This window comes from Hoplias malabaricus, chromosome 3 (genome assembly GCF_029633855.1).
Source record: "Hoplias malabaricus isolate fHopMal1 chromosome 3, fHopMal1.hap1, whole genome shotgun sequence".
NCBI classification, from domain to species: Eukaryota; Metazoa; Chordata; class Actinopteri; order Characiformes; family Erythrinidae; genus Hoplias; species Hoplias malabaricus.
Window position 1 is genome coordinate 35,688,823 of NC_089802.1, and position 27,220 is coordinate 35,716,042.

At 36.7% G+C, this 27,220-nt stretch overlaps 3 protein-coding genes across 3 annotated transcripts; 2 read left to right on the forward strand and 1 right to left on the reverse strand.

The window, feature by feature from the left end:
- Positions 1–2,918: 2,918 nt before the first annotated feature.
- Positions 2,919–14,679, forward strand: aarsd1 (alanyl-tRNA synthetase domain containing 1). The gene is made up of 12 exons (XM_066665165.1): positions 2,919–3,060; positions 4,463–4,591; positions 6,561–6,720; positions 6,855–6,912; positions 7,231–7,387; positions 8,554–8,670; positions 9,062–9,192; positions 9,276–9,342; positions 10,214–10,305; positions 10,532–10,586; positions 11,817–11,911; positions 14,084–14,679. The coding sequence occupies exons 1-12, from the start codon at positions 3,022–3,024 to the stop codon at positions 14,220–14,222; spliced, it is 1,239 nt and encodes a 412-aa protein (XP_066521262.1). The 5' UTR covers positions 2,919–3,021; the 3' UTR covers positions 14,223–14,679.
- Positions 14,680–16,796: 2,117 nt separating this feature from the next.
- Positions 16,797–20,325, reverse strand: g6pc1a.2 (glucose-6-phosphatase catalytic subunit 1a, tandem duplicate 2). The gene is made up of 5 exons (XM_066663558.1): positions 20,053–20,325; positions 19,498–19,607; positions 19,089–19,197; positions 18,880–18,995; positions 16,797–18,014 (listed from the first exon to the last, which is right to left on the reverse strand). Exons 1-5 carry the CDS (start codon positions 20,280–20,282, stop codon positions 17,512–17,514), a joined length of 1,068 nt encoding a protein of 355 aa, XP_066519655.1. The 5' UTR covers positions 20,283–20,325; the 3' UTR covers positions 16,797–17,511.
- Positions 20,326–22,304: 1,979 nt separating this feature from the next.
- LOC136692272 (glucose-6-phosphatase catalytic subunit 1-like) lies at positions 22,305–26,919 on the forward strand. The gene is made up of 5 exons (XM_066665536.1): positions 22,305–22,717; positions 23,285–23,394; positions 23,991–24,096; positions 24,315–24,430; positions 24,531–26,919. The coding sequence occupies exons 1-5, from the start codon at positions 22,500–22,502 to the stop codon at positions 25,034–25,036; spliced, it is 1,056 nt and encodes a 351-aa protein (XP_066521633.1). The 5' UTR covers positions 22,305–22,499; the 3' UTR covers positions 25,037–26,919.
- The last annotated feature ends 301 nt before the right edge of the window (positions 26,920–27,220 follow it).

Here is a 27,220-nt window from a genome sequence, read left to right on the forward strand (position 1 = left end):
CTGCAAACTCCACCCACAATGACAACCATTGGATCAACAGTTGAATGCTTCTCTTTTATTGGCTCACTGTGGATGTTTCTGCATAAAATAGGGTTTGCATCACATAGATGACATGAGGGCAAACTGGGGCATGTCCTACATAAATAAAATATTAATGTGTATACGCTCCTTCCCATAGTGAATCTGATTCATGAATTGCTCATAAATTTCTGCATGTTTCATCATCATATGACTGTTTCCTGAATTATATCTAGAACATATATTGTGAAAAATTCTTTTTAGGGCAGAAGTAACAAAGAGGAAAAGCAACTGACAGTGAACCATTTTTATGACAACTGCTTCCCATCCAGAACATCTGCCTCTATTTATACACCCCAAAACAAAATAACCATGCTTAAGCTGAGATTAGTTCTAGTCTAATCTCTTACTGAGAAATTAAATGCCTCAACACAGTGCTTTACAATTCATTTTTACAGACCTTCTATAAAACTATTCTCCATTATACATGAAATAGACTTGAAATTGGTTGCATACGGGACAGGACATAGCTCCCTGAGACACAGTGCATCCGAAGGGTTTTCTTTTTTTAAAAGATTTGGCTAAAAGTAATCCAATAATCCAAGCTTTTATATGGAACCGTGTTTATAATGGAATGAATATTCAGTATTTGTAACTATACAAAGAATAAGATGTAAAATATCATATTAATTGTATGCACAGTGCCACAAGTTCAATGGGGACTTTTGTCAATTGCCCCCACAGTGTCAATTACCCCCACACTAACATCAACCACAGACCTGCACTGGCCTATCTGGTCAACATGGCTCTACCTTGTCCTACTGGTACTGTTAACGCATTCTACCAATATACATAAGGATATAGCCTGCATTCGCTCTCCAATATGTACCCCCTCATGCACAAACCTAATCACTTTATTTCTACCACCACACGTCAATGCATTCACCTCTAGACATTACTGTCGAATAAACAAACTAATACCCTTAGCACCTGATCATGTCTCCATGCATACCGACCCTGCGAAAAGCTAACCTTACGTGCTTCAGCATGCCAAGCCCTGCACATAATCTACAACTAAGGTATTCACATACCCACTGTCCAAGGTTTTGCAGAGTTGGAAGGCTCTCATATGTTGCTCCAGCAAAAACTTAATCTGACCCACAGCTCTTGCCAAATGATCTTCTGTTTCTCTAGATTCTCCCAAACGAAGCCACTGGCCTTGTTTTGTGTGAGAACTCCTCACAGACAGTCACCCGGGAATCAAGCCCACAACCTCCAGGTCCCTGTCTATATTTATGTCACATTAATTATTTCACAACAAACCACAAAGAATTACTATATTTGATGGTATCTTCAATCACAGATGTGGAGTTGCATAAGCTTAGTTATATTAGTTATGTGTAGATAATTCATATCTACAAATACTTGAATGCTCAAGTATAATTACAAATTAGCAAGTATACTTTTAATGTCAGCCATCACATTTTTTTAATTATATTTTCCAAAAATTATATTAAAACAAACTTTTCTGAAAGAGGGGTATTTAAAGTAATGCTTGAATGCTTTCTTTTTTTTAATCCATTATAGAAAGTGTTAAATTACACTAAATTTTACACTAACTTAGTAAGCAGTCTAGAAATGTCTAGAATATTTTTTTAAATGTTAATGTAATTATGGTGTCAAAGAAGCTGAGGAAAACATAGTACTTTGGTAGAAGTCAGCAATCTCTTGAACAATATTTACATAGGCAGGAGATCAATGCATCTAATAACAAGCCACACAATGAGAAGGTAAAAAAGGGGACAGAATTAAACCTATGAAAACAATGGTTACAAAAACACAGTCATCATCCTCATACACAAAAAACTATTTGAAAAAATAATGTGAGTTCTTTCGAAGATGAATAGTCCTCAGTTTAGGGCAAAATTTTGAGTGAATTTGTGAGTGTGTGATGCCCTGTGTGGGTTCGATTCCCACTCCGGGTGACTGTCTGTGAGGAGTGTGGTGTGTTCTCTCTGTGTCTGCGTGGGTTTCCTCCGGGTGACTGTCTGTGAGGAGTGAGGTGTGTTCTCCCCGTGTTTGCGTGGGTTTCCTCCGGGTGACTGTCTGTGAGGAGTGTGGTGTGTTCTCCCCATGTCCGCATGGGTTTTCTCCGGGTGCTCCGGTTTCCTTCCACAGTCCAAAAACACACGTTGGTAGGTGGATTGGTGACCCAAAAGTGTCTGTAGGTGTGAGTGTGTGAGTGAATGTGAGAGTGTGTGTTGCCCTGTGAAGGACTGGCGCCCCCTCCAGGGTGTATTCCTGCCTTGCGCCCAATGATTCCAGGTAGGCTCTGGACCCACCGCGACCTTGAACTGGATAAGCGGTTACAGGTAATAAATGAATGAATGATGCCCTGTGATGGACTGGCACTCCGTCCAGTATGTATTCCTGCCTTGCACTCAGTGACTCTGGTTAGGCTCCAGACCAACTGCAACCCTGAACAGGAGAAGGATTTGCAGACAATGAATGCATGAATGAATAATTGTGGAAAGTTTGTGTGACATTTGTTACTCTAATGGATTACACCTGTTAACATTTCCTTGGTCATTAAAATCCTTTCAGTTACAATGAAAAAAAGAATAACCTGAATTAACCAAATTATACAGACCCAAATACACCCAAAACTAGCATCCCCATACCCAAAACAACTAGACTATCTGTATTCAACTAGGCTATCTACACTGAGGTTTTTTGACAAGGCTGTTGTTTAATTAGTCAAATAAGCAAGCAACCTAAAAGTTTAACTAAATGTGGAAAGACTGTTTGATCATTTGTTGCCCTCGTGAATTACAGTTATTAACACCTTTTATTTGGTCATCCCCTCAGTTAAAATAAAAAGGAACGCCTGAAGAGACAAAATTATGAAGACTTTTATTTTGAAAAGGCAAAGCCTGTCTTACAATATTTCGTCTTTCTCCTGTCTTTCATGTTGGCTTTTTTTTTTCAAACTAATGAAACATCATGGCTTTCCAGTGTCAGAGGGATAGTTATCTACGAGAAGTACGTAAACTGAATGATGATCGTACTGACAATGATGCACATAGTACGCACATATACAAAAAATCGTTCTTGTTATTTTTGTCTCCATTAACGGTGCAGTATTTGCCTTGTCGTTGCACGGTGAAACAGCTAAATTTAGCTGTGATACAGTCCGTTGGGAATAAGTTTTTCATTTAACGTTTAATAATATCGTTGTCTCGCTGCACGGTGAAACTGGTAACGTTATGCTAGCTTTGACACTGTCAGTTGGGAATTAGTTATTCATTTAACGTAGCGCTAATAATGTTATGATATGGGACAGGTCGTGATTATTTAAATATTAGCCTCTAAACATGAGCTGTTGTGTAATGTATATACTTTCGTGTTTCTATACTCACTGTTCACTGAAGGTATACGTGTATTTTGTAGTTATACAATTACCTACATAATTATCTACATAACGTGTTACTCTGCCCCCTATTTACTCAAAGATCATATATATATATATATATATATATATATACAATTTAAAAATAAAATATAAGGAGACGTACATATTTATAAAATTTATGAATGAGTGAAAGAACAAGATGCATATTTCTGAACATATTCATCCATTACAGACATTTAGTTAAGTGTAACAGGGAGTGGAGATGGTGGGCATGAATGAGGGTAATGCCAGTTACACTATCCCTCAAGTTTTATTAGCTCCTATATATTTAGATATTCCTGATATTCTAGCTAACATATGTTTCTGTCATTAAATTTAACCATTCCTTTAGCTCTGGTAATTTATTTGATTTCCAGTCTTTGAGTATTATTCTTGACGTTGTAACTAATCCTGTAATCAATATCTCAAATTTAACCTTATTTATGTCTCTTACCACTTGTCTATAGCCTAACAGGCATAATTGTGGTCATAGCAGTAGGATTTTTCCTATCCAATTGCCCCAAATCTTCAAAACTCCCTTCGAAAATGATTGTAACAAAACACAGTCCCAAATGGAGTGAAAACATGTGCCCCTTTCTTTTTGACATCTTCATCAGTAATCATTATTTATAAGACTGATTTTATACAATTAGCAGGGTGTCCAGTAATATCTATGCAATATTTTATATTGGGTAAATTTACCTCTGGCCTTTGACCAGGTTTCAGTTTCAATTTCAACTTTGTCTTTTGTGATATTTTGAGATTCACACATAGTCAGTCACATGGTAGTGACCGTTTGACACAATTTTCAAAACAATATATTGAAGTGAATTAAGTTTCAGAGTTATAGTTGCCATACACTAAATTGTGGAAATGGTGTAAGAAACATATGTTCGACCAATTAACAGATGTTTTCATCATTTATTTTATCATGACCCACTAGGGCTCTGCACTAGCTGATGTCTCATTGTTTCTGTCTTTGTCTGTTTCCAGTGTACCACATCAGTTGTATCCTGTTCTCCAGCAGAGCTTAAACTAGAGAACAATGGGAAGAAAGAAAAAGTGAAGGGTTTCAATGTGATTTTAAAAGACACTATTCTTTTCCCTGAGGGAGGTGGACAGGTATGATTATATATTTATGATGACTTCAAAACAGGGATGCCCTGTCCTAAATCTTGTCCTAATCCTAAGAGTATTTTTCTGATGTTGAACAGCAGTAAGAGGTCAAGATACAGGAAGCCTAAAAAGAGCATTAAGACCTGTTCAGTTCAAGTTTGAACTGAAGTTAAAATCATTAGAGATTCATAGCACAAAGTCAAATACATAAACATCAAAACCATTTTCGTGTTCTGTTGTTGAAAATATAGCATGTCCTAAATCTATAGCCAAGTAAAAGTGTCGTTTTAAAACATTATCACACCTTGAGCACACAAAGATTATGAATGCTCAAGTATCATATAAAATGTTGTTTTTGTATAAGTTTAATAATCTCTAGATTACTTAATACCTATTACAATAGAAATGTTAGTTTTAATATGCTGTCTTTAATCAGTTATGACAAGGAAAAATGTCCTTGTGTACATATTTTGTGCAGAAACAAGTAGCGAATGATGCTTAAAGTATGAGTGAGAGGGAAGAACAATGAAATGGTAGAAGGCTACAACAGTATGTTTACACATCAGTGATCACTTCCTCTATTTATTCAGTCTAGAGCTTATAACAAATTCAGATTTTGTAAATTTTAATGTATTTATTCATTTATTTTAAAATTTTTAATAATATTTTCAAATCTGAAATTTTTGAATCTGCAAAAGCAGAATCCATGTATTCTGCAAGGAATCTCCTTAGATGATCCACCATCAGCATAGGAAATAGTGGTGTGACCCATTCACAAAGCAACCTAGCAACTAAACACTATCAAAGTTAACACAGGAAAAAGAATTAGGAACTACAGGTGCTGGTCATAAAATTAGAATATCATGAAAAAGTTGATTTATTTCAGTAATTGGTTTGGGTGCCATGTCATCTGCTGATGTGTTGGTCCACCGTGTTGGTCCAAGGTCAACACAGCCGTCTACCAGGAAGTTTTAGAGCACTTCATGCTTCCTGCTGCTGACCAACTTTATGGAGATGCGGATTTCATTTCCCTACAAGACTTGGCACCTGCACACAGTACCAAAGCTACCAGTACCTGGTTTAAGGACCATGGTATCCCTGTTCTTAATTGGCCAACAAACTCGCCTGACCTTAAACCCATAGAAAATCTATGGAGTATTGTAAAGAGGAAGATGCAAAATTCCAGACCCAACAATGCAGAGGAGCTGAAGGCCACTATCAGAGCAACCTGGGCTCTCATATAACACCTGAGCAGTGCCACAGACCGATCGACTCGCCACATTGCTGCAGTAATTCAGGTAAAAGGAGCCCCAACTAAGTATTGAGTACTGTACATGTTCATATTTTTCAGTCGGCCAGCATTTCTAAAAATAATTTTTTTTGTCTTGGTCTTAAGTAATATTTTAATATTCTGAGATACTGAATTTGGGGTTTTCATTAGTTGTCAATTATAATCATCAAATTAAAATAAATAAACACAATATATCAGTCTGTGTGTAAGGAGTTACTGAAATAAATCAACTTTTTCATGATATTCTAGTTTTATGACCAGCACCTGTAAGTATAAATGGTTAAAATGGCACAGAAGAAAAAAATAGAAATTACACACTAATGCTCTTGAGTGGATGTATAGTATTAACATCTTAAAAACTCAAAGTACAAATCCATCAGAATGTTACTGAAAGACATGAACCTGAGTACATACAACTCATTATTACCTGCTTCTGCTTGTATCACAACATATCTAAAGTAGTAATTTAGTATGGATGTTAAGCTGAATTACAAACCTAACACTGCAAATGACATCAAAATTGTTAGTGAATAAAAGGTTATACAGAGAGCATGCAATAAAACATTTGTGGCCTTGGTTTTATTCTATATCACTGCTCTCACCATTAATTTCAGTTTCATGTTGTGACGTTTACACTGAAGTCCATGTAATGATTAAATAATGCTGTTGTACACTGTAATGTAGCCTGATGACCATGGGACAATTGAAAATGTTCCGGTTCTGCGAGTCACACGGCAGGGACCTGAAGCAGTACACTTTGTCAGCTCACCTCTAGAGAACGGTCAGGAGGTCCAGCTGCAGTTGGACTGGGAGCGGAGGTTTGATCACATGCAGCAGCATTCGGGTGAGCGTGGAACAAATGCTTTAATGACTTATAAAATACTGCACCTATTGTTCATAGTGGTAATCCATTTATTAAATGTATAGCGTTAAATAAATTGAGCCTTTTGTTTAATTTTTGTTGTTGTTTTAAACCAGGGCAACACCTCATAACCGCCTTGGCAGACACAATGTTTGGCTATAAAACTACATCATGGTAAAGTTCTTAGCTTCATATTTTCTTAAATACTGTTAGTTGCAGTGTAAATAGTCTAAGATATAATTATTATGATAATTATTTGCCAATAAACATAACTTTTGCTGGTATTTAACATCCTGCTGTAACCACTGACTAAGAAAAGTTCACAGTTACCTTTAAATGCTCATTTATAGGTTTTACTTTTCCATGATACAGTTAAATATAATACTTAATTTATACTTAGCATAGCTTTTAGTTTTCCTATTTCTAGATAAATGATGTATTGCATACTGATGTATGATGCACATCTGGCTCATTCTGAAGTTTTTGCTGCAGGGAGTTAGGGCGACAGTCCAGCAGCATAGAACTAGACACGATCTCAGTGAAGACGGGAGAAATGGAGGCCTTGGAGGCTGCAGTCAACGAAAAGATCCGTGCTCATGTCCCAGTCAATGTTCAGCTCCTGGATCTAGATGACCCTGCTGTAGAAAAGGTGCATTTTGTCTTTATATGTCCTATAAGCATTATCTATAAATTCCTTTAATTCCCCTCTACTGCACACACTTACATTTTTTGGTCCAGAAAATATTTAAACCAACAATCTGGTGTGTGTGTATGTGTGTGTGTGTGTGTGTGTGTGTGTGTGTGTGTGTGTGTGTGTGTGTGTGTGTGTATATATATATATATATATATATGTGTGTGTGTGTATGTGTATGTGTGTTCTGTTACCTCCATTGCTCCATATTCACTGAAACAGAATTATATTTGCTCTTTTTAGTCACTTATTTAGTACAGAGCTCGGCTAAAAGTTGGGGTAATATTAAAAAAAAAAAACACACAGTTTAGATTAGAGTAAAGATGGAATGTACACATAAAATGATCCATTCTCAATAGTAGCACACTGTAAGAAAAGGCATGCATGAATTTGGTGTAAATTACTTAGATTTGCTGAAATTGTTTTGTGAAATATGGGTTTAGTGCAGCAGTGGAGTTGGGAATGCTAGTGCTAAGTGTTACTTTACTTTGATTGTATCCTTGTCTGTGGAAATATTAATATATCTTAAGTAATGTTATAAATGGAATTAGTGTTGTTTTTTTTTTTTACTTATATTAGTGTGTTGTTTACATATATTTAGGTTATGCAATTAAAGAAAGCATGCAAGTTAGCAAATAAGTGTGTTCTTTCACAAAATACTCTCAGCCCCAGAACTCTTAGCAATCCTCAAGAAATGATTATTCAAATGTTCCTCAAAAGTTTTTGGAGAATTTGCTCACCGTTATTCGTGTGGAAATCATTCTATCCATATTATTGTTTTACTTTAGGAATGCTAAATACATTTGCCAAGCATAATCATTAATAATTAAAGCATACTTTGAATAAATCTAACAGAATTTGTGCCTTTTAGGGGAAAATATTGTGGGAAGAACCATTTTTAAGGTTTTTTAAAAACATTTGTGTGTTTAATTTTGAAAGATCTTTAATTGCAAATGTGGTTCATTTGAAAGTTTTAGCCCATTTTAGGGCTGGAGTTAAGTTAATACTTGCATGAGAGGAATGAAACAAAACATAAATGTTTATATAATAGAGACTTCACCCAGGCGTTTAGTGAATGGTAAACCAAAGGTTGTGCTTGCGCAATTATCTGTGTCTGCATACAGGTGAGAAGTAGAGGTCTCCCAGATGACCACGCAGGACCCGTCCGGATAATTGACATTGAGGGCGTTGATGCCAACATGTGCTGTGGAACCCATGTGTCCAATCTCAGTCATCTACAGGTCAGGATACTGTAATACTGATATTGTGTAATTGCTGTCTGACAAAAACCTGATTTTAATCTGTAACTTTACAGTACAAGGAAACATTATTTTAATCTTTCAGTTAAAGTGTATGCAAAAAGATTTTATTTTAAATAGGTTTGCACAATAACAGTTGTGCCGGGAAAATGTAAATTGCAGCTTTTATTTTTAACTTTTTTTTTATTTTTATTTTTTAAATTACAAACCACACACCACTGTACAACATTATGTTCATTCAGCAATGATGTAATGCTACAGATAAAAATGGTATACAGAAGGTTTAAAAATGTGTAATGTTGAAAAATATATATATGTAATATATTGTATGTTGTAAAATATATATTTTTGTTGTAATTTGTGTAATCAAAAGGTGATTAAGATTTTGGGCACAGAGAAGGGGAAGAAGAATAAGACCAATTTACTTTTCTTAGCTGGAAACAGAGTATTGAAGTTCGTAGAAAAGAGCTACAGCACCGAAAAGTCTCTGACGGGCCTACTGAAGTGAGTCTGCCAACAGAGTCCTTAACATTAGTCATATTTTTGGTTGCATTGTACATGGTATTTCTTATCTCTACTTTTAACAGGACAGGGCCAGAGGGGCATGCTGATGCAGTGGACAAACTGCAGAAAACTGTCAAGCGCCTTCAGAAGGTGAGATAAACTGATGACTGTGTTATGTGTACAATTTTTGCTAATTGTATTTGGTTAATATGTTAGATAAACTATTATGGATCTCAAGTGCATGTGTAGTGTAGAGTAAAAATAAATAAATATATTGTATATAGCCTATTTTTAAGAGGTTAAATTGGTCTTTGCAGGTCCTGCAAATTAGATCATAAGACAGCAGACAAAATATGCATGTACTTTATTTATTTAATCACATATTTTATGTGTAGTGCCTTGACATTTAAAATAGTTTCAGGTTCAAGTTTAAATTTTTACTGACAGTTTTATTGAATAGATGCTGTATTCACTGTTTCAAACCTTTATCTTGCAAACTCTGAATGTTTTGAAGGGAATCAAACCCTACTTCTCAGTTTTTACTGATATTTGATTTACCCGAGCAGAGAATCGACCCCTACTCCTCAGATCCTACTTGTGTGTATCAGGACTTGACCCTCATGTTGAAAGCTTCAGCTTTGCTCACTACCCCAACAACACAACATGGATTTCGCTTATTTTTCTGAAAAATATCATTGTTGACAATATTTTTAAAACATGAAAGAAGTGACTGTACTTTATCATATGTATTTTCACTGTAATTTCTGCTTCAAATTGTCTGTACATCACATCATGACTGAGGATTTAAATACACAATGGTCAGAAACAGCAGGGAAGCTATTACTCATATTTTATACTGAAACCATATCATTGCAGCAGAAATACAGTAGTGATTTTGGGATAACAAACTTTGTTACAGGGGGAGCTACTGAATTGTTTAAAATTTACACTGTTTTCTAGGTAAATTATAATGTATTATTACAACTTTAAAGTTTAACAAGTATTTTTTTTTTCTCACCAGAGTAATCTTACTCTACTAAGAGACATGGCTGTTCTTATAGCACAGAACTTCAAGAACCAATCAGATAGAGGCAACTACTTCAGCCTGCATAAGTTTGTATCCATCTGCACTTGATATCTTTAGAAAATAAGGTTACAACAGAATAAATATTAATAACTTTTATGAATATATGAATAACCAGTACTACATTTCATTTGGTTGCACCCTTACTATATACAAAAAGTTGAATATAATCTAAAAATATAATCTCTTGAGAAATTCAATCACAAACCGCTTAAAAATAAAACGATAAATGTCTTTCTTTCTTTCTCTTTACAGCAAAGATGGTGACAATGAGTTCATGAACATCATTGCCAATGAGATTGGCTTTGAGGTGAGTTGGGTTTTTTGTTTGTTTGTTTTGATTTTCAGTTATACTTTCTTTCTTTGGAATTTTTGATAAAGGCTTTACAAAATTATCAACTAAATATTATCAGAACAATCAGAATTTTAATTTATTTTTTTCACTGTGTCACAATTGAAACAGACCAACACAGATGACCTAAAAGTAATTAAAGCAGCTCTTTGTGATTTCTCCAATGACATTTCTTCAGATTATAAAACTGTTGTTATACTGACACCTGATGGGCTAGATGTGCCAGAGATTCTGTACTAAACCTTATACATTTTGAATTTGGCCAGCCTCATTTGGGATTCCATTCTATCGGGCATTAAATATTTATTCTGGGACTATAAAGTAATTTGGTTCTTCATCTCACAGTAGTTGCACATTGTAGAAATTTTAAGAAAGAAGGTCAAAATAAATCAGGGCGGCACAGTGGCGCAGCAGATAATGTCTTATTTTAAGATAATGTCCTAGGGTTGTGGGTTTGAGCCCCGGTCTGGGTGTCTGTCTGTGAGGAGTTTGGTGTGTTCTCCCCGTGTCTGCGTGGGTTTCCTCCGGGTGACTGTCTGTGAGGAGTGTGGTGTGTTCTCCCTGTGTCTGCGTGGGTTTCCTCCGGGTGACTGTCTGTGAGGAGTGTGGTGTATTCTCCGTGTCTGCGTGGATTTCCTGCGGGTGACTGTCTGTGAGGAGTGTGCTATGTTCTCCCTCTGTCTGTGTGGGTTTCCTCCAGGTGCTCCGGTTTCCTCCCATGCTCCAAAAACACACTTTGATAGGTGGATTGGCTACTCAAAATGGTGAGAGTGAATCTGTGAGTGTGTGTCGCCCTGTGAAGGACTGGCGCCCTCCAGTACACACTCCTGTCCCTGAACTGGATAAACGCTTACAGACAATGAACAAATGTTTTTTATTTTTTATCTTAGGTGGTGGTAATTATTTTTCCTCTGTTCCAGTTAAATGTCATTACATAGTTTTTTTTGTGTGTGTGTTTTTTTTTTTCAAACATTTGATCAGTCTGCGTCAATAATCAAAATTAAAAACCAAAAACAAATAGTGATAGTGTGATGTACTAAATAAGCTCTCAGATTTTTTTTTAATGCCACATTAGTTTTTGCTGTGAAATTGCTGACCTTCATCTCTCAATATCTGAAGTAAAATATTTGGGTATGTTAAAGTATAAAATTGGGATATGTTTTCATTGTAGCTTGTTGTTCTTTATAGGACACTGTCATCTTTCTGACAGTCGGAGAAGAGAAGGGAGCAGGGCTCTTCCTGCTTGCGGGTCCTGAAAACGTTGTAACTGAGCTGGGACCACGGTAAGACAAAAGACAACATCATGGTACCTGATAATTAACTGCTCTATAGGATCCAGTGTGTTTGAGAAGATAACTGTGGGACATGAAGCAACAAGAGGTGGTACTCCAGAGGCAAAAATAGAGAAAAATTAAGGGAGAATTCTGAAGGATATTCTTTCCTTCTGAAGGCTGAAGGAAAATGTGGCTGTTTTTTCGCATCATCATTTTGCTTCTTTTTTTTCTTTAAATCTTTTTCAAAACACTTATTGCTCATAAATTGTATATGTTCTCATAAATGTATAATTGTGTTTAAAACATTCAATTTATGCCTGTAGTTATTTGTACTCTCTATCATTTTTAGTAGTTATTTAGATGTTAAGCATACAAATTTCAAGCAAGAGGTTTTTCTTAAGCCCCCGGAACAGAGGAAGAACCTGCAGTACGAGTTTCTGTGGTAAAATCATAGGTGGTGCTTTGAGGTTTTGGTTTCATAATGGGTGGTACTTGGTCTAAAAAGTTTGAGAACCACTGGCATAGAAAATTGATTTTAGTAAAGAAAGAAATGCATTGGCAATTAAAACTTCAGCTTGATATATATATATATTATTATTATTATTATTAGCTTTGCTCACTAATGGAGCATCTTCTTTCTCCTGTATCTGTGTTCTTTCTGTGTATATCTGCAATAGATATTCCTAATTCTGCCATACATGACTTCCTCCACTGGGTGGCACACTTTAAATAATTTCTCCCTCTTAGTTAAGCACAATCTGAGGAATATTTATGGAAGCAAATCTGTCTCATCAGACTTTGAAATATTGAAATTTTTTTTTTGTGCTGAAATTATGCATCTTGCATTATGCATGATTTTTTTTGCTATATTCACAGGGCCAATATAAAAAATTTCCACAGTAAAATTTCTTCATCTTCAGGACATCAGTGGTCTGTTATATTGTGTCTTTAGTGAGACTTTTAGATATTTGTGAAACTTTGAAAATAAAGAGATAATATCCGCGGAAGGAAGCTAAACGTGTAGTTTTTCCACGTTGTGGAAGTTGTGTTCGTATTTCGCCCCCTAGCGGCGACAGAATGCAACTAGTGCAGCATTTAAGGTGAAAGAGAAAATCCTAATGAATCGATTGCTCATCCTTGGTGTCCCGGGTGTGTGTCTGAATTTTTTGTAACTCGTATTTTGGTGTCTGAATGTCGTCTACCGAACTTGAGCAACTTCGAAATATATTGTTTGAATTTTTTTATCTGAATTTATTAACCTTGAAAAATAACAGTGAAAACGTGTTCTTAAAAATTCACGAGTTCTATTCAAGAGCAATTATATTCAGATGCATAATTTCAGTGCAAAAAAATTCAGTGCTACAAATTCAAAGGTGGTAATATTTCAAAGTCTGATGAGACAGATTTGCTTCTATAGGTATTCCACATAGTAAGTGTTCTCATTTAGCTATATAACTTGACCTAGTAGAGGAAGTCATATGGAATATATATCAAAATGATCACCTGTATTTACTTCTTTTGTAGCCTTGACTTTATGCTTATCTAGTTAACAGAGAAATCATGTACTCTAATGACTTCGGTAATAATATAGTGATCAATATGAATATATTAACTCATATTATAATGAATTATGGGACAGCACAGTGACACAACAGGTTGTGCTGCTGCCACACAGCTCCAGAGTCCTGGAGTCCTGGATTCTAGCCTCTCCTTAGGTCACTGTTTGTGAGGAGTCTTTGTGCATTTCCTCTGAGTCCAAAAACACTTGTTGGTAGGTGGATTGGTGGTGTGTAATTGTCCTGTCCAGGGAGTATTTTTACCTTGCATCCAGTGATTTAGGGTAGGCTCTGGACTTACTATGACCATGTTCAGGATGAAGCAGTTAGAGAGAACGATTGAATGGATGAATGAATAAACACATGTATGACACACCATGCATTTATAATCATTTCATGGTCTCTATACAATTACATATTTAATTAGTGGATTTGAAATGCTGAATAAATATCATTCATATTTTTGTATTTTTTAAAAATGCTTATAATTATTTTCTTTTTGTTGTGTTCCAGTTTATCAGATGTCAGATAAAAATGCAGTGACATTGCATATTGTTAGAATCTCTTGAAGTATCATGATGTGTTTTTGCTGTATCACCCTCATGTATTGTATATTCACATTTAGGGTTTCAGAGCTGCTGCAAGGAAAAGGTGCAGGAAAGAATGGCCGTTTCCAAGGCAAGGCTAACAGCCTGGCTAAGAGGGCAGAAGCTGAGGAATTACTGAAGGAACGTAGCCGCCAACGAAGCGCAGGAGAGGAGTAAAATGTTGGCAGACATACATCCAGGTGTATTATACAGGGAGCAAATACACCCATAAACTACTGAAGTCATGCCATCATTCTGTAGTTGGCTTTATGTCCATTTCAGAAATTCTGGGTCTAAATTAATTTAGATTCTGTTCATATTTCAATTTCAGACATTCTGTAATTTCTTATAAAGCAAATATGCCTCTACAGAATGATGCACAGCTGCACTCAAGCAACTAGAACAAGGAAAAGTATTAGGAGGAATTAAAGCGGTTAAAGACAATGATTTAAATTTGTAATGAAATATGGTGAGTATTTGTCTTCTTTTATTAAAGAGCACTTGAAAGAAAAAGAACATGTAAATGCACTTATATGTGCTCTAATATGGCTGTAACTTTGTCTTTAATTTTGTTAAAATGAATTTAAAAAAACTTTGTTGCTAGGGTTTAACTTGCTGATGAGGCAAATAAAATGTACATAAGATTTATTTACTTAAATTTGTACATTGTCATTTTTTATAGACAAATTGTATATTGATATCTGTAATTTGGAGAAAGTTTATGGGCTGGTCCATTAATGATTACAGTAATCCCTCGCTACTTCGTGGTTCATCTTTCGCGGGTTTTTTCAAGGGGAGCTTATGGCCGCTATATATAAATTAAAAGTATTTTTCTTTTATTATTTTCATTTATTAGACTAGGTCTGTAGGTGACAAAATATATCATTTACAAGTATTTCTTCCGTACAGTACATGTATTGTTCATGTCCACATCCGAGTGAAATTTACTTACGCTAAATCACAGCTTAGGAATTACTCTATTAAAGAAACTGGTAGGATATCACATGTAGTTCCAGCTGAAAAACATTATAGAATGACAAAGGGTGGGTTGTTAACAGCACAGGGAGGGGTTTAAAAGTCCAAATACTCGTTAAATACGTAAAATATATATTTCCTCTACTTCGTGGAAATTCGTTTTTCGCAGGTGGTCTTGGAACATATCCCCCGCCAAAAACGAGGGATCACTGTAATTCTTTTTATACTTATATATAAGGGTGGTAAAGCAAAGCAAAAATGCCATTATAATCCTATCAATATAATCCAGTATAAAAATTTATTAAAAGTTCAGAAACTTTGACTGCAGTGGAAAAATTAACAAAAATGGAACCAGGGCAGTGTCGAGATGGTGGATGAAGAGTATATAGAGATGAAAATATATGTGGAAATGCAATGTTTATTAAGAACACATCAGGACTTCACTTAAGTACAAATAAAGACAGACACGGCACGGTGGCTTAGTGGTGAGTTCATGTTCTCCCCGTGTCTGCGTGGGTTTCCTCCCAGTGCTCCGGTTTCCTCCCACAGTCCAAAAACATGGAGGGTAGGTGAATTGGCTTCTCTAATAACTGTCCTGATGTGTGCCCAGATATGGATTGGCTCTCTGTCCTGAGTGAAAACCTATTGCCCGATGCAGTCCTCCAGGTGGACGGTCGTTCCTGGTCGAGAGTACGCTGTGTGCTTCTCGCCAGTGTGTGTGTGTATTGAGTGTTCTGAGCAGTGTGGATTGTAAAGCGTCCTTGGGTGTCTAGAAAGGCGCTATATAAGTGTAACAATAGATAGATAGACAATAATAATATAAACAAAAACCTAAGACTGACTAAGAGTAGAGAAGGAAACGCTAAGAACTAAAAGGGACACAAAATTAACACAGATCACAGCAGTAATACAAGAGAAACACACAGAAACATCCTAGATTAAAAGTAGCTGAAGACTAAAAGAAACAAACCCAGGACTAATTATACACACACAAAATAAATAAATAAAAACAAACTCCACAACAGGCTAAAAATAAGCTTCGCAGGAATTATACTAAACTGAGTATAAAAGCGTAATAAGGACAAACATACGACAGACAAGAAATAACACAAGTGAACTAGAAGGCTTACTATAAGTAACCTAAGTAAGAAGTGACACAGGGAGCACAAGGTAAGGATGACCACGTGTCAATACAAAAAAAAAAGTTGCGCAAATGCTTCTCTATTTAAGTTGGCCCCACGTCCTAAAACAACAGTGCCACCTAGCGGTGGATTGTTCGTAAAACAACAGTGCCACCTAGCGATGGATTGTTCGGCTGCATTTGTATGTGGGTCGGGTGAAATGCGAAACTAATTAACTTATTTTCGCATACAATTCTGATATAGGGCGGCACGGTGGCACAGCAGGTAGTGTCGCAGTCACACAGTTCCAGGGACCTGGAAGTTGTGGGTTCGATTCTGTGTCTGAGTGGGTTTCCTCTGGGTGATTGTCTGTGAGGAGTGTGGTGTGTTCTCCCTGTGTCTGCGAGGGTCTTTTCCAGGTGACTGTCTGTGAGGGGTGTGGTGTGTTCTCCCTGTGTCTGCGTGGGTTTCCTCCGGGTGACTGTCTGTGAGGAGTGTGGTGTGTTCTCCACACTGGTGTGATTGCCATATAATGATAATCAGATTCATTGTGATAGTAACATGCCACAAAGAGCATTGTTTTCGCATCAGTTTAAGCACAACATTGAAGAACATGGAAGTGTTTGATATTAAGTGTTGAAAAATAAAGGACAGCTTGTCTATATTTGGAATGTTTTATTAAAAATGAAAGTTTCTTAAAAATAAAATTTGACATAAAGCACATGCTACAATCACACCTATACATATACAGAAAAACAAAGGATTTGGAGATATTTTTTTCTTTTATGTTCTTCAAAGAAAATACTTTTCCTCATCTGTCTTAAAGTATCACATTTCTGTCAGTTCTTAAAAACGAACCTCCTTTTTATATGCTTGAATTCAATACCAAGCCATCCTTAAACACAGATAAAGGCACCGAGACATAAGTTATGAGATTAAATAAAACAGTATTCTAAACACAACATCAATGTCCTGAGCAATAACTGATTTTTACAGTGCTTAAGTAAGGCTTTCTTTCGTCAGCCTCTTGTATTAAATGTAATGCTTAGAATAGCTACAATACGTACTTTGAAAAAAGTAGGCTACAGGTTGGTGTCTGATGTTGAGCTTGGAACTATGAATAAAATGAGGTGTTATGAATGAAGCACCTGGAAATACTGCTTTAAATATAAAATAATAGTTTGTGAAAGGCCAGCGATTCCCAACCCTTGTCTTAAGAGTTCACTTGCCTTGTACATTTTGGTGATTTCCCTACTACAAAAACTAGTCTAGCTAAAATAAGCTAAACAAAATGTCCTTGAGCAGACGTAAGTTCGTCAGAGCAGGGAAAATACATGTCTACTTTTGTCCTTCTTAAGGTCACGCAGACCTTACAGTTGTTTCTTGCTAGGCAAGCTAAGGGCCCCAGATACAAGGTAAGGAATGATGCTAACTGTGACCAGCGGAACAGTGGCGCTCTTGCAGAATGACAGCAAGTAGTAAAGGGCTGCCGTGTGGGTTGGGGGCTTGATGGAATCGAAGAGGTGAAGCAAGAACAAAGTGCTCACGATGCATCCTATCCTAAAGGGAGCGCTGCTGCTCCTCTTGCTTTCAGTGTAGAGTGGTGAATGAAGTCCAAGTCCAAGACCAAAAAGGGTGCCCATGTTGCGCAGCAGGCTAGCAAACGGCGTGGTGTCCATGTGGACCCATGCTGGATTAACACACCATTTCTGGGCCTTCTCCAGGGTCCACAGCAGGTCCACGCCAACAGCTTTGAGGAGCACATAGAAGCCCACCGCGAAAGATAGCAGGAACAGAGTGATGTTGAAGTATTTCTGCAGACTGGCCTTGTATATCCACTGCTGTCTGTTGAAGACTTCAGCCACGATCATGCCTGCAAGAGCAGATGATAAAATAAGTTTTTTTTTGTTAGGGTTGGATATTTCAAACTAACTCAAGTCAATATGATGATATGTTGGTCAAGTTTCTTATTGTAGTGTGAACTACTTAAGGCAAATTTTGAGATAATATCTCTATCATGGTCTTGAAGAAGATATAAAAGATTTTCTGGTCATTCTTACCAAATGTTTTCTGTACATTAAATGACAGTTTTTAAGCACATATAAATTGAGCATTGCAAAGTACTGATTCAAAATCATGCAAATTAGAGCTATTAGCACAGCTGTAGTTTATAGATGCAAAGCACAATATGGACCTAGGTTATAATTCAATCACTCACATTAGCAGACTGACTTTCTTCATAATGCAGAGTTAGCAGTCAAACACTTAATGCAAGCAGTGGTTATGCATGAGAAATGTAAATGCTTTTTCAGTCTTAGCTAGGCGTTTGAGATGTTCAATATTTAAAAAGAATGTCTCCAGAATTTAGAATGCAATACATTCCTTGCAGATTTCTGAAAGGTTCCAAGAATTTACACTGGGATTTTACACTGAATTTAGTGCCATTACATTTTAATAGTTTAAAAAATGATATAATAATAAACAATGTAATGAGTGTGTTACGTGGAAGTTGGGAAAGTTAAAGATACACAAGGTTCTCCAGTCAGGAATTTAGAATTTTAGAATGTTTGAACCACTATAAGTCAATTTGGTGCAAACTGTTCTGCAAGCTTTGTTTTAATCATTGTACATTTGTGCAGAAAGTTGCAGTGTTGCTAATGACACTTTTCCTTGTCAACTTTGTATATCTATAAGTTCTTTCTGTTAAGAGCACCTCTAGTGTAGTTACTCTAACTGACCTGTTATAACTCCAGCAATGACTTGATGGGGGAAGTGGGCAGCAATGAAGACCCTAGAGAGGCAGACACAAATCTGGACGGTCCAAAAGATTGTCCAAAGGCTGCCTCGCAAGTATCTGACAGAGTAAGAGAAGGTGAACATAAAATAAGTTTCCTGGACAGAAATCTTGATTATTTTTGTAAGAAACTCTAAATTAGGGCTATCTTACAGAGCTCTAGTGGATGAGGTCTTCTTATTGCTCAGCATTATGGCGAGGATAGAGGTGATCATGGCATAGTAGACTCCTGCTGCTCCCATTGCATGTCCTGATGGACTACCTGTTTAAATAACACACTGTCTCAATTGCAGTTCAAGTGTTATACATTCTGCCTTTTGTTTTTCACTTCTGTCTCTGCTAATGTCAGCCAACAGAAACAACACACCCTGTCACTTCAGTGTAAACAGGCAACTAATCCAGGTGAAATTGGCAGTTGAATAAATGTGTTGTGACATCAGACCACTGATTAATACGAAACAAACTGTGGAGCATGTACAACATGAACTGTGTTGCAGGTAAATTATGCGTGTATATGTGCATGGATTAGAGTTGACAGTTTTGTTTTGTTTTTTTTGCCCACCTGGTCCTGTCTCACAGGTCATGGGAAACTGCTCAATGTGTGGCGTGGAGGTGTTGCTGTAGTAGGGAGTCTCATGGACCCACCAGTATGGACGTTCTCCAAACAGAATCCTAGAAATCAGGAAATAAAAAAAAAGGAAATATTAGGGTAAGGTTAAGACAACAATCATGGTGGATTATATATATATTGGTGTCACTATGTGTTGCTGTCAGTGATATCTACAAACCTAACATAGGTATTTTATATACCTGCTTCCAGTTGCGTGGAATAAAGAATTGCTGCATTAAGATACATTTAATTTAAATATTTTTATTTGTTTTTTTTTACTTGTTCTCCTATAAAGTTACCATTTTTAATATATGAAAGTTAGTTATTTTGTTCCCATAATATAGTTCCTAAAATCAATTTGACTCTATACTTGTATTTTTTAGTATTGTTTTCCTGGTTAAATAAAGGGTAATTACATATTCTATAACTGAATAGCTCTGACTACATTTGTGTGATACTGTCTTTTATTCTGTTTTATATACATTTTTAATATCAACCATTACATACCATTTGAAGACTAGGTTGAGCCAATCTCCCACCACAGCCACCCAGATGAGCTTGATGCCAACAGACTCTCTCAGGTGGAACCAGATGGGGAAGAAGACGAAGAAGGTGTTGCGCAGATCTGCGGCAAAGGAGACGAAGAGGAACCAGCCCTGAGCCTGGCTGTAGTGAGTCTGTAGATATTGAGTGGAGCTCACCCCAAAGCCATGCACAGTGTCCATGATCGTATTCATTCTGAAGGTTTTGCTTTTTAGGGAAAGCTATCCTGATATAGTAAGGACACAATCTAACAGTCCAGGTACTTGTTGGCCCTGGTTTTATATCAGAGGGCTCACCACCCCAACGCATGGACAACACTGATCTTTGGACCTTGCACATGTGTAATAAAACGCAAAGGGGGCAGAAAAAAAGTTAGACGTAGTTAACAGCAGTGTTTGTGCAAAGTAGATGGAACACAAACAAGTCTAGAGAACAGGGAGGAGTTACAGCAGGGTTCCAACCCCCCCTTCAAAATGAAAATTAACAATACTTTTAGATCAGTTATAATTTTAAATAACTCTTTTTCATGCTGCATATCTAAATTTTACATGCAATTAATGATTTTTATTCAGTATAGGTTTTAAAGATTATTTTGGTACCAAATTAATATTAATTGTTAAGTGTTGTTTTAAAACCAAATAAACAAACAAAAATAATCACTGATTAAATTTAATGCAAGTATTTTTCTTATTCAGGGCCTGGTTTTCTGCAAAAAGTAGAACAACACTCATCATCTATTCCTATGTACTTGCAAAAGTGAATTACATTTGCAGGTGGATTTATGTAACTTAAGTTCATGCCTGAAACTCCTCCCTCCTTATCCCCACACTCCCTCTTAGAAATTGCATTCCATAGTCACCACCAAAATATGGGTTTTTATTTTCCACCTTCTATTTCTTTTCTTAAAGCTTCGTTTCATGTTTCCTAAACTCCACTCTGATGTCCAGCCAGGTTTTAGTGTTTTCCTTAGAAACACTAAAACACTAGATTTTTTTTCTGTTGAATGTGTATTGGCAGTAAAGCTGTTTGAGCGTTCTTATAATATGTTACTTTTTCTAGTTAGTTTATTGTAATGCTGGGGGCTAACTCCAGTCAGATTGAAATGAAAGGTGAAATTAATTGTGTCCAAAGGTTTGTAGACACCTGTCCATCCAGCATTTCTAGTAAATTGAACACATATAGAATATGTTCCCCATTTTATTTCTAACTGCTTGTTTTTTATTATTATTATTATTATTATTTAGAATAGATGTTCAAATATTGCTGTGAGCATTTGACAGTAATAATGAGCATGAGGTGCTGATGTTGGATGGTTAGTTCCGATTCACAACAGACAGCATTTAAATTCATGCCAAAAGGCTCAAGAGCACACTGCTGAAGGAAAACATGAAACAAAATGCCTGAATATATCCCAAACACACAACTATACGTCATTATGAAAGAAGAAATATATAAGGAATACAACCCCCCCTTCCCCCTTTTATCACATACTACCACACAATGTTTTGGAATGATTTGGGAAACCTGGACAAATAAAAACGGTCATGCTACAATAATAAATATTATTATTTTATTATTATATTACTGTATTTCGAAAAGATTTTGTGACTTGACTTAACAGAGTCTGCCACTGGTTGAAGAAATGCAACCTGAAACACTATCATGCAAGGAGAAACCATGCATCAATTCTATGTGGATCCGCTAAATTCTCTCGGCCCAAGTGCCTCAAATTCAAAATGGACAAAAAGTCATCTGGCAAAACCTTAGCAATTAGTATCTCCAGTTCCAAAATGATTACACAGTGTGATTAAAAGAAAGATGATGTAACACAGAGGTAAACATGCCTCTGTCCCAATTGTTTTGGAGTGTGTTGCATGCATGAAATTCGAAATGTGTTTATATTTACAAACAATCAAGCAGTGAAAACCCTGGATTCTTGTTTTTATGGTTTTGTATGTCCCACATTTTCTGAAAATGGGGTTTGTAATTAAAGAGAATATTAACTGGAAGTAGAAGAGTTTGGTTTATAAATGAGATTGGATCATAACTGCATTCAATGCTCCTGATCTCTTCTAAAATATGTCAAATGTCAGTGTCCACTGTTTACAGAAATGTGTCAATAAATGGCTCTTGCTTTGATGACATCATTGCTCTGTGTGTTTAGGCTCACCGCCAATCATTAAGGCCTCTGTTTGCTTATCAGCACTGGCCCCACCATCGTCACAAGAGGTGAAAGGGCATAGACCCCGAGGAGTGTCCCGGATCCCCCCCAAGGGTCAGAACAAACAAGGCCATCCAGCCTTGATTAAAGTCCAGTTGGAGGGGAGCAGCAAGGTCCAAGAGAAAGCCGCAGTAACTGCCTGGGTGCCTCCAGTGTATTGGTGTGTCATCCAGCTCCCCTCTCAAGAACCATGGATCTTCTCCATAGTTGGGGGATTAACCTAGCGGTCCATTTGCAAACCGAATATGGAGCCTATGAGAGCTGGTTTCAGTTGGTGTCTTCTGTGGCAGACCTCCATACAACTTTCTTCATCTTCTTCCCCATTTGGTTCCACCTGAAACGAGATGTTGGCATCAAGCTCATCTGGGTAGCAGTGGTTGGTGACTGGTTTAACCTGGTAATAAAATGGTAAGATGCTCTGTACTGGCCCTGGCAATTCTTTGATATTTTTTGAAAAACTTATTGCATATGAATTTTCCACTTAATAAAACATTTTTGTGGATTATTGAAATGTTGAAATGTTAAATTCATTAAATTCATTAATTAATTAAGAATAAAAACGGTAATGCAGCAGAAAATTAACAATCAACTTGTGTTTCTATTTCCCTGCCACAAAATTAGGACTCTAGGTCTAGATTGGTGAAGCTAAAAACTGACAGAGGCAGATATTGTACATTTTATAAGTCTCCTCAACTTCTAGGTTAGGCTCATTAGCTTCCATTATTTTAAGCAATTGAAAGTTTCCCAAAAAAAAAAGGGGGGGGGGGGTCTAGAATCCAATGGACTGAGAAAGTGAGGTGGTTCCAGCAGATTGCAATCAATATCATATCAGCTTTTATATCAAAATTCACAAAATGAAAAAGATTAATTCTGTCTTACAAAAATGACCATGATTTTCTTATATCTCACATGGTTACATACTTAAATATGAAATTGTGCTTGATTTTAGGCAACAATTTTGTTTTTGTTTTTCAGGGTACTTTTTGGAGAAAGGCCTTACTGGTGGGTTCATGAGACGAGGTTTTATGGCACTGATGCAGCCCCAGCCCTCAAACAACTTCCAATCACATGTGAAACTGGTCCAGGTATAAAGTTTCAGCAATGTCATACTATGTTAATTATGCTTTATGCCATGGCATTGCCCTTTTTAGAAATGGATTAGGCTTAATCTGGACCTCAGAATTCTGCCCAATTTCAATTACATTTTTTGATCATTGCTGGTCATTTGAGCTTCTAACTGCATAGTCAGGGAAACTCTTAAGTAAATCATTATGTAACCTACATTTTCCAGGTGGAAGTGGACTTGTCCCTTATTGCTCTGCATCAAGGGCTGCCTTTGAAATCATGCCACTGATGATGCATTGATAGGAAATAATTTCTGACCTGACTAATAGCCAATGTGAAGATATCTCAATATCATTCAGACCTTTGGACCTTTTTATTGATTAATTTATGTCTAGCCTTGGAGAATAGTGTAAGTCGCACTCTTTACAGTGATTGGTATAGTTTTTCTCTATAAAGATCTGTCCAGTTGTGATATGTTTACTCAATGCACAGTTACTTTCTGGACTTATCTGACTGTAATGGATAGATGTTTAGATGCATCTATTTTCATTTGTTTTGAGATGTTAAAACCTACATTCATATTAAGAAGAAGCTCTGATTATATTCTTCTCTTAAGGAAGTCCTTCTGGCCATGCCATGGGCTCTGCTGGGGTAGGGTATGTTATGGTAACGGCTGCACTATCGATTGCTGCTCAGAAGAAATGTCCTACTTTGCTCTACCGGTGAGTTTTAGACCAAGAATTAAGGTACCACAGCGGTGAAAACTGCAAAAGTTGCATTTTGAAAGATGGCCCTATTTTTAATTAAAGTTTTAAACTGCTTTATCAGTAAGAATACTAATTTAGTGTTCATGCTTATTTGCTATGACCAATATAATCATCATTCCTAGAGAAGCTACTTATTATTTGACCAACACATCTGACATCTTGTCCACCTCCAGGTTTTTACAGATGGTGCTTTGGATGCTGTTTGTGCTAGCGGAACTGCTGGTCTGCATGTCTCGTGTTTATGTTGCTGCCCACTTCCCACACCAGGTTATAAGTGGAGTTATCTCAGGTAGAGTGTGGCTTTTCTTCACCATTCTTTTATATTGCTGTAACCAGTGGCATTTGATATAATGTATTCTGGGCACTAACCCTTCGTTTCTTGATGTCAGGTATAATTGTAGCCGAGGTATTCTCAAGGCAGCAGTGGATCTACCATGCATGCCTACAGAAGTACTTCAACATCACCCTGTTCCTACTTGTTTTTGCTGTTGGCTTCTATGTCTTCTTGAAGGCTCTAGATGTGGATCTTCTGTGGACACTAGAAAAAGCCCAGAAATGGTGCAACAACCCAACTTGGGTCAATATGGACACCTCACCCTTCGCTAGTCTGCTTCGCAATATGGGTACCCTGTTTGGTCTGGGATTGGGAATGCACTTACTACCCTTCTATGAAAGTAAATACAATAGCAGCTCCCCCTTCAGGATCGGCTGTATTGCTGTGTCTCTTATCCTGTTGCAGCTCCTAGACTCTTTGACCGTGACTTCAAGTAACCAAGCAATTTTCTACATTCTTTCATTTGCAAAGAGTGCTGCTGCTCTTCTAATTCCCACTGCACTTGTTCCTGGAGGAATGTCTGTGATCTCGGTGGGAAAGAAAGATAAAAAGACTTCATAGTCGACAATGGTACCGCCATATTGTCAACAGCAACTGCTCAGTCCATAAAAAAATCTGATTTAATATTGTAACAATTTTTTTATGTGGAAAAATGTTTCAGTCCAAGTCATTTTAGCTAGTTTCTATTCAATTTATCATAAAATAATTCATATTATATTTCTGTGACCTTCTGTCACTTCTGTCAATGAAGACGCAATTTAGTTGACATAGGTCTTTGTGTATTACACTTCCACACTTGTTGAATATACCTCAGAGCCCACAAATCAAGAAAAGAATTGGATTTGTGGGTCAGACGCCACCACTTCATCCCAACAAAACCCTCTTAAGACAAGCTCATGCGTACACTCTCTGCAAATGGATAAGTGTATCCTTTCTGATGATCTGCCAATGATGAGATAAGATGTGTAGAAAAAAAAAAGAAGTATAATGATGCTGGATGAATCTTGTCTTGGCAAAGTAATCATTGCAGCTCTGCCTCTTACTTTAACTCATGCCTTCATCTTGTTCAATCTCTGTTAATACTCCTCCAGCCATATCTTATCTCTCAGTGCTTCTGAATGAGAGTGGCCCATTCACTAAATCACGATGCTGCCATTCAGACAACATGTCCAAAGGTCCTTCTGTCAGCCCCTGTACTCTGTACCACACAGAGAAGATGGTGTTCCTCACTGCGCCATACCAGATTGGAATGTACAGTGATGAGTTACTGATTGATGTTGTGACTGTGAAAGTTCATCAGTTACAGTGCCATTCATTGGTGCAGTCCTCAACCAGAGATTATGTACTCTTAGGGTTATTCATAAAGATCTCGTTATCTGCACATTTTTAAACCAATGGAAAGGAAGATGCTGTACATATTCCTTAAAATTAATTTGCGTTGTTTTAATTTGCCAGATCCTTAAAATATGTTAGAGATTTTCCTAAATGTTCATGAGACTCTTTTATATCTTAGCAGTTTAGATTTGTTTTCTTGAAGTACAAATATGTAGATTTTTTTAAACTGTTGGTGAAGAACTGTTTTCAATGCTTTTTGAACAAATGCTCATTCAGCATAGTTCATTTTTATAGCCTTAAATAAAAGTTAAAACTTGGTACCATTCCAGTTTAGTGTGTTTTTGGTTAAATTCTATTTTCTTATAGCTTTAGAAAAATTGAATATTTGGGAAAATGTGTATGCCATGGTTAAATAGGTGAAATGCACCAATGCACCAATACAGATCAAGCTTTTCCAGTGCATGGTACCTACGCTACTAGACTCTACTTGTTTTTTGATCTCTGGGTTGAGTTCAACTACCAAGAGCTCTGGCCCTGAAATGTAGCCAGTGAGGTTGCCAAACACCATCTCTACTGGGCTTTGTTCACTCATGGTTGTTTTGTTTGCTTGTTTGTTTTGGGGGGACTCAAATGGATTAATTGCATCAGTTCACACAGACCGTATTTTGTGTCAGTCATCAATCCTAGTAACACTGATTGTACCTCTACAAACAGTCACGGTGTAATTTTATGAGCTGCCATTTTGAGTCTCATAAAAACATGATCATCCTTAGTGAGGAAGCACCAAATCTGCCTAATGGAAAAGCAAAGTAGGTTTCATGTACTGGAAAAATGCCGAAAAGGTAAACGAAAGATAAAATAAGAGTTTGTCTATCGGTGTCAGTTTATGCATACAGACATTTAACATTTGACATATTGTGTTTGTGAGAAAACTCTCTTTCTTAACTCAATAATAAGCGAATCTAACCAAAATTATAATTATTATTTAATTATTACATAATAATATTATTTAATGGACATTTATATTAATCAACCACATTCATTAGCATAAACAACTTAGTAGGTTTTCAAATTATGTCAGATATTTAAACAAGGTACAAAGTCTGAGAGCAACAATGTGTGTTATCCATACGTATTGTCTGTTATAAGATGATGTTTTTCTCTCTTCTCCTGCTATATTCTTATACTAAGGTCCATAATTAAATATTAACCAGCTTGTTGTTTTCTCTCAATCCCACTCTTGACTCAGCTGAATTTCCCTATATATGAGAGAGAGTGTGTGTGTGTGGGGGGGGGTGTTTTGGGGACAGGGCTTTGTGGATCAAAGAGCAGAACATAATGTTTGTGGCCCTGGTGGCTTAGAAGACCTGTCCCAGCATCCCGTTACATCACAGACTGTGCAAACAGAGC

Bases quoted from the DNA above. Each gene is read 5' to 3' on its own strand.
- aarsd1 (XM_066665165.1), top strand. From the start codon at position 3,022: ATGGCTTTCCAGTGTCAGAGGGATAGTTATCTACGAGAA. The intron at 4,592-6,560 runs GTATGATTATAT...ACTGTAATGTAG, and splicing joins TCCCTGAGGGAGGTGGACAG to CCTGATGACCATGGGACAAT. The intron at 10,306-10,531 runs GTTTGTATCCAT...TTCTCTTTACAG, and splicing joins AACTACTTCAGCCTGCATAA to CAAAGATGGTGACAATGAGT.
- g6pc1a.2 (XM_066663558.1), bottom strand. From the start codon at position 20,282: ATGAATACGATCATGGACACTGTGCATGGCTTTGGGGTGAGCTCCACT. The intron at 19,608-20,052 runs GTATGTAATGGT...CCTGATTTCTAG, and splicing joins CTCAACCTAGTCTTCAAATG to GATTCTGTTTGGAGAACGTC. The intron at 18,996-19,088 runs GTAAGATAGCCC...TTACTCTGTCAG, and splicing joins ACCTCATCCACTAGAGCTCT to ATACTTGCGAGGCAGCCTTT.
- LOC136692272 (XM_066665536.1), top strand. From the start codon at position 22,500: ATGGATCTTCTCCATAGTTGGGGGATTAACCTAGCGGTCCATTTGCAA. The intron at 24,097-24,314 runs GTGAGTTTTAGA...GTCCACCTCCAG, and splicing joins TGTCCTACTTTGCTCTACCG to GTTTTTACAGATGGTGCTTT. The intron at 24,431-24,530 runs GTAGAGTGTGGC...TCTTGATGTCAG, and splicing joins TATAAGTGGAGTTATCTCAG to GTATAATTGTAGCCGAGGTA.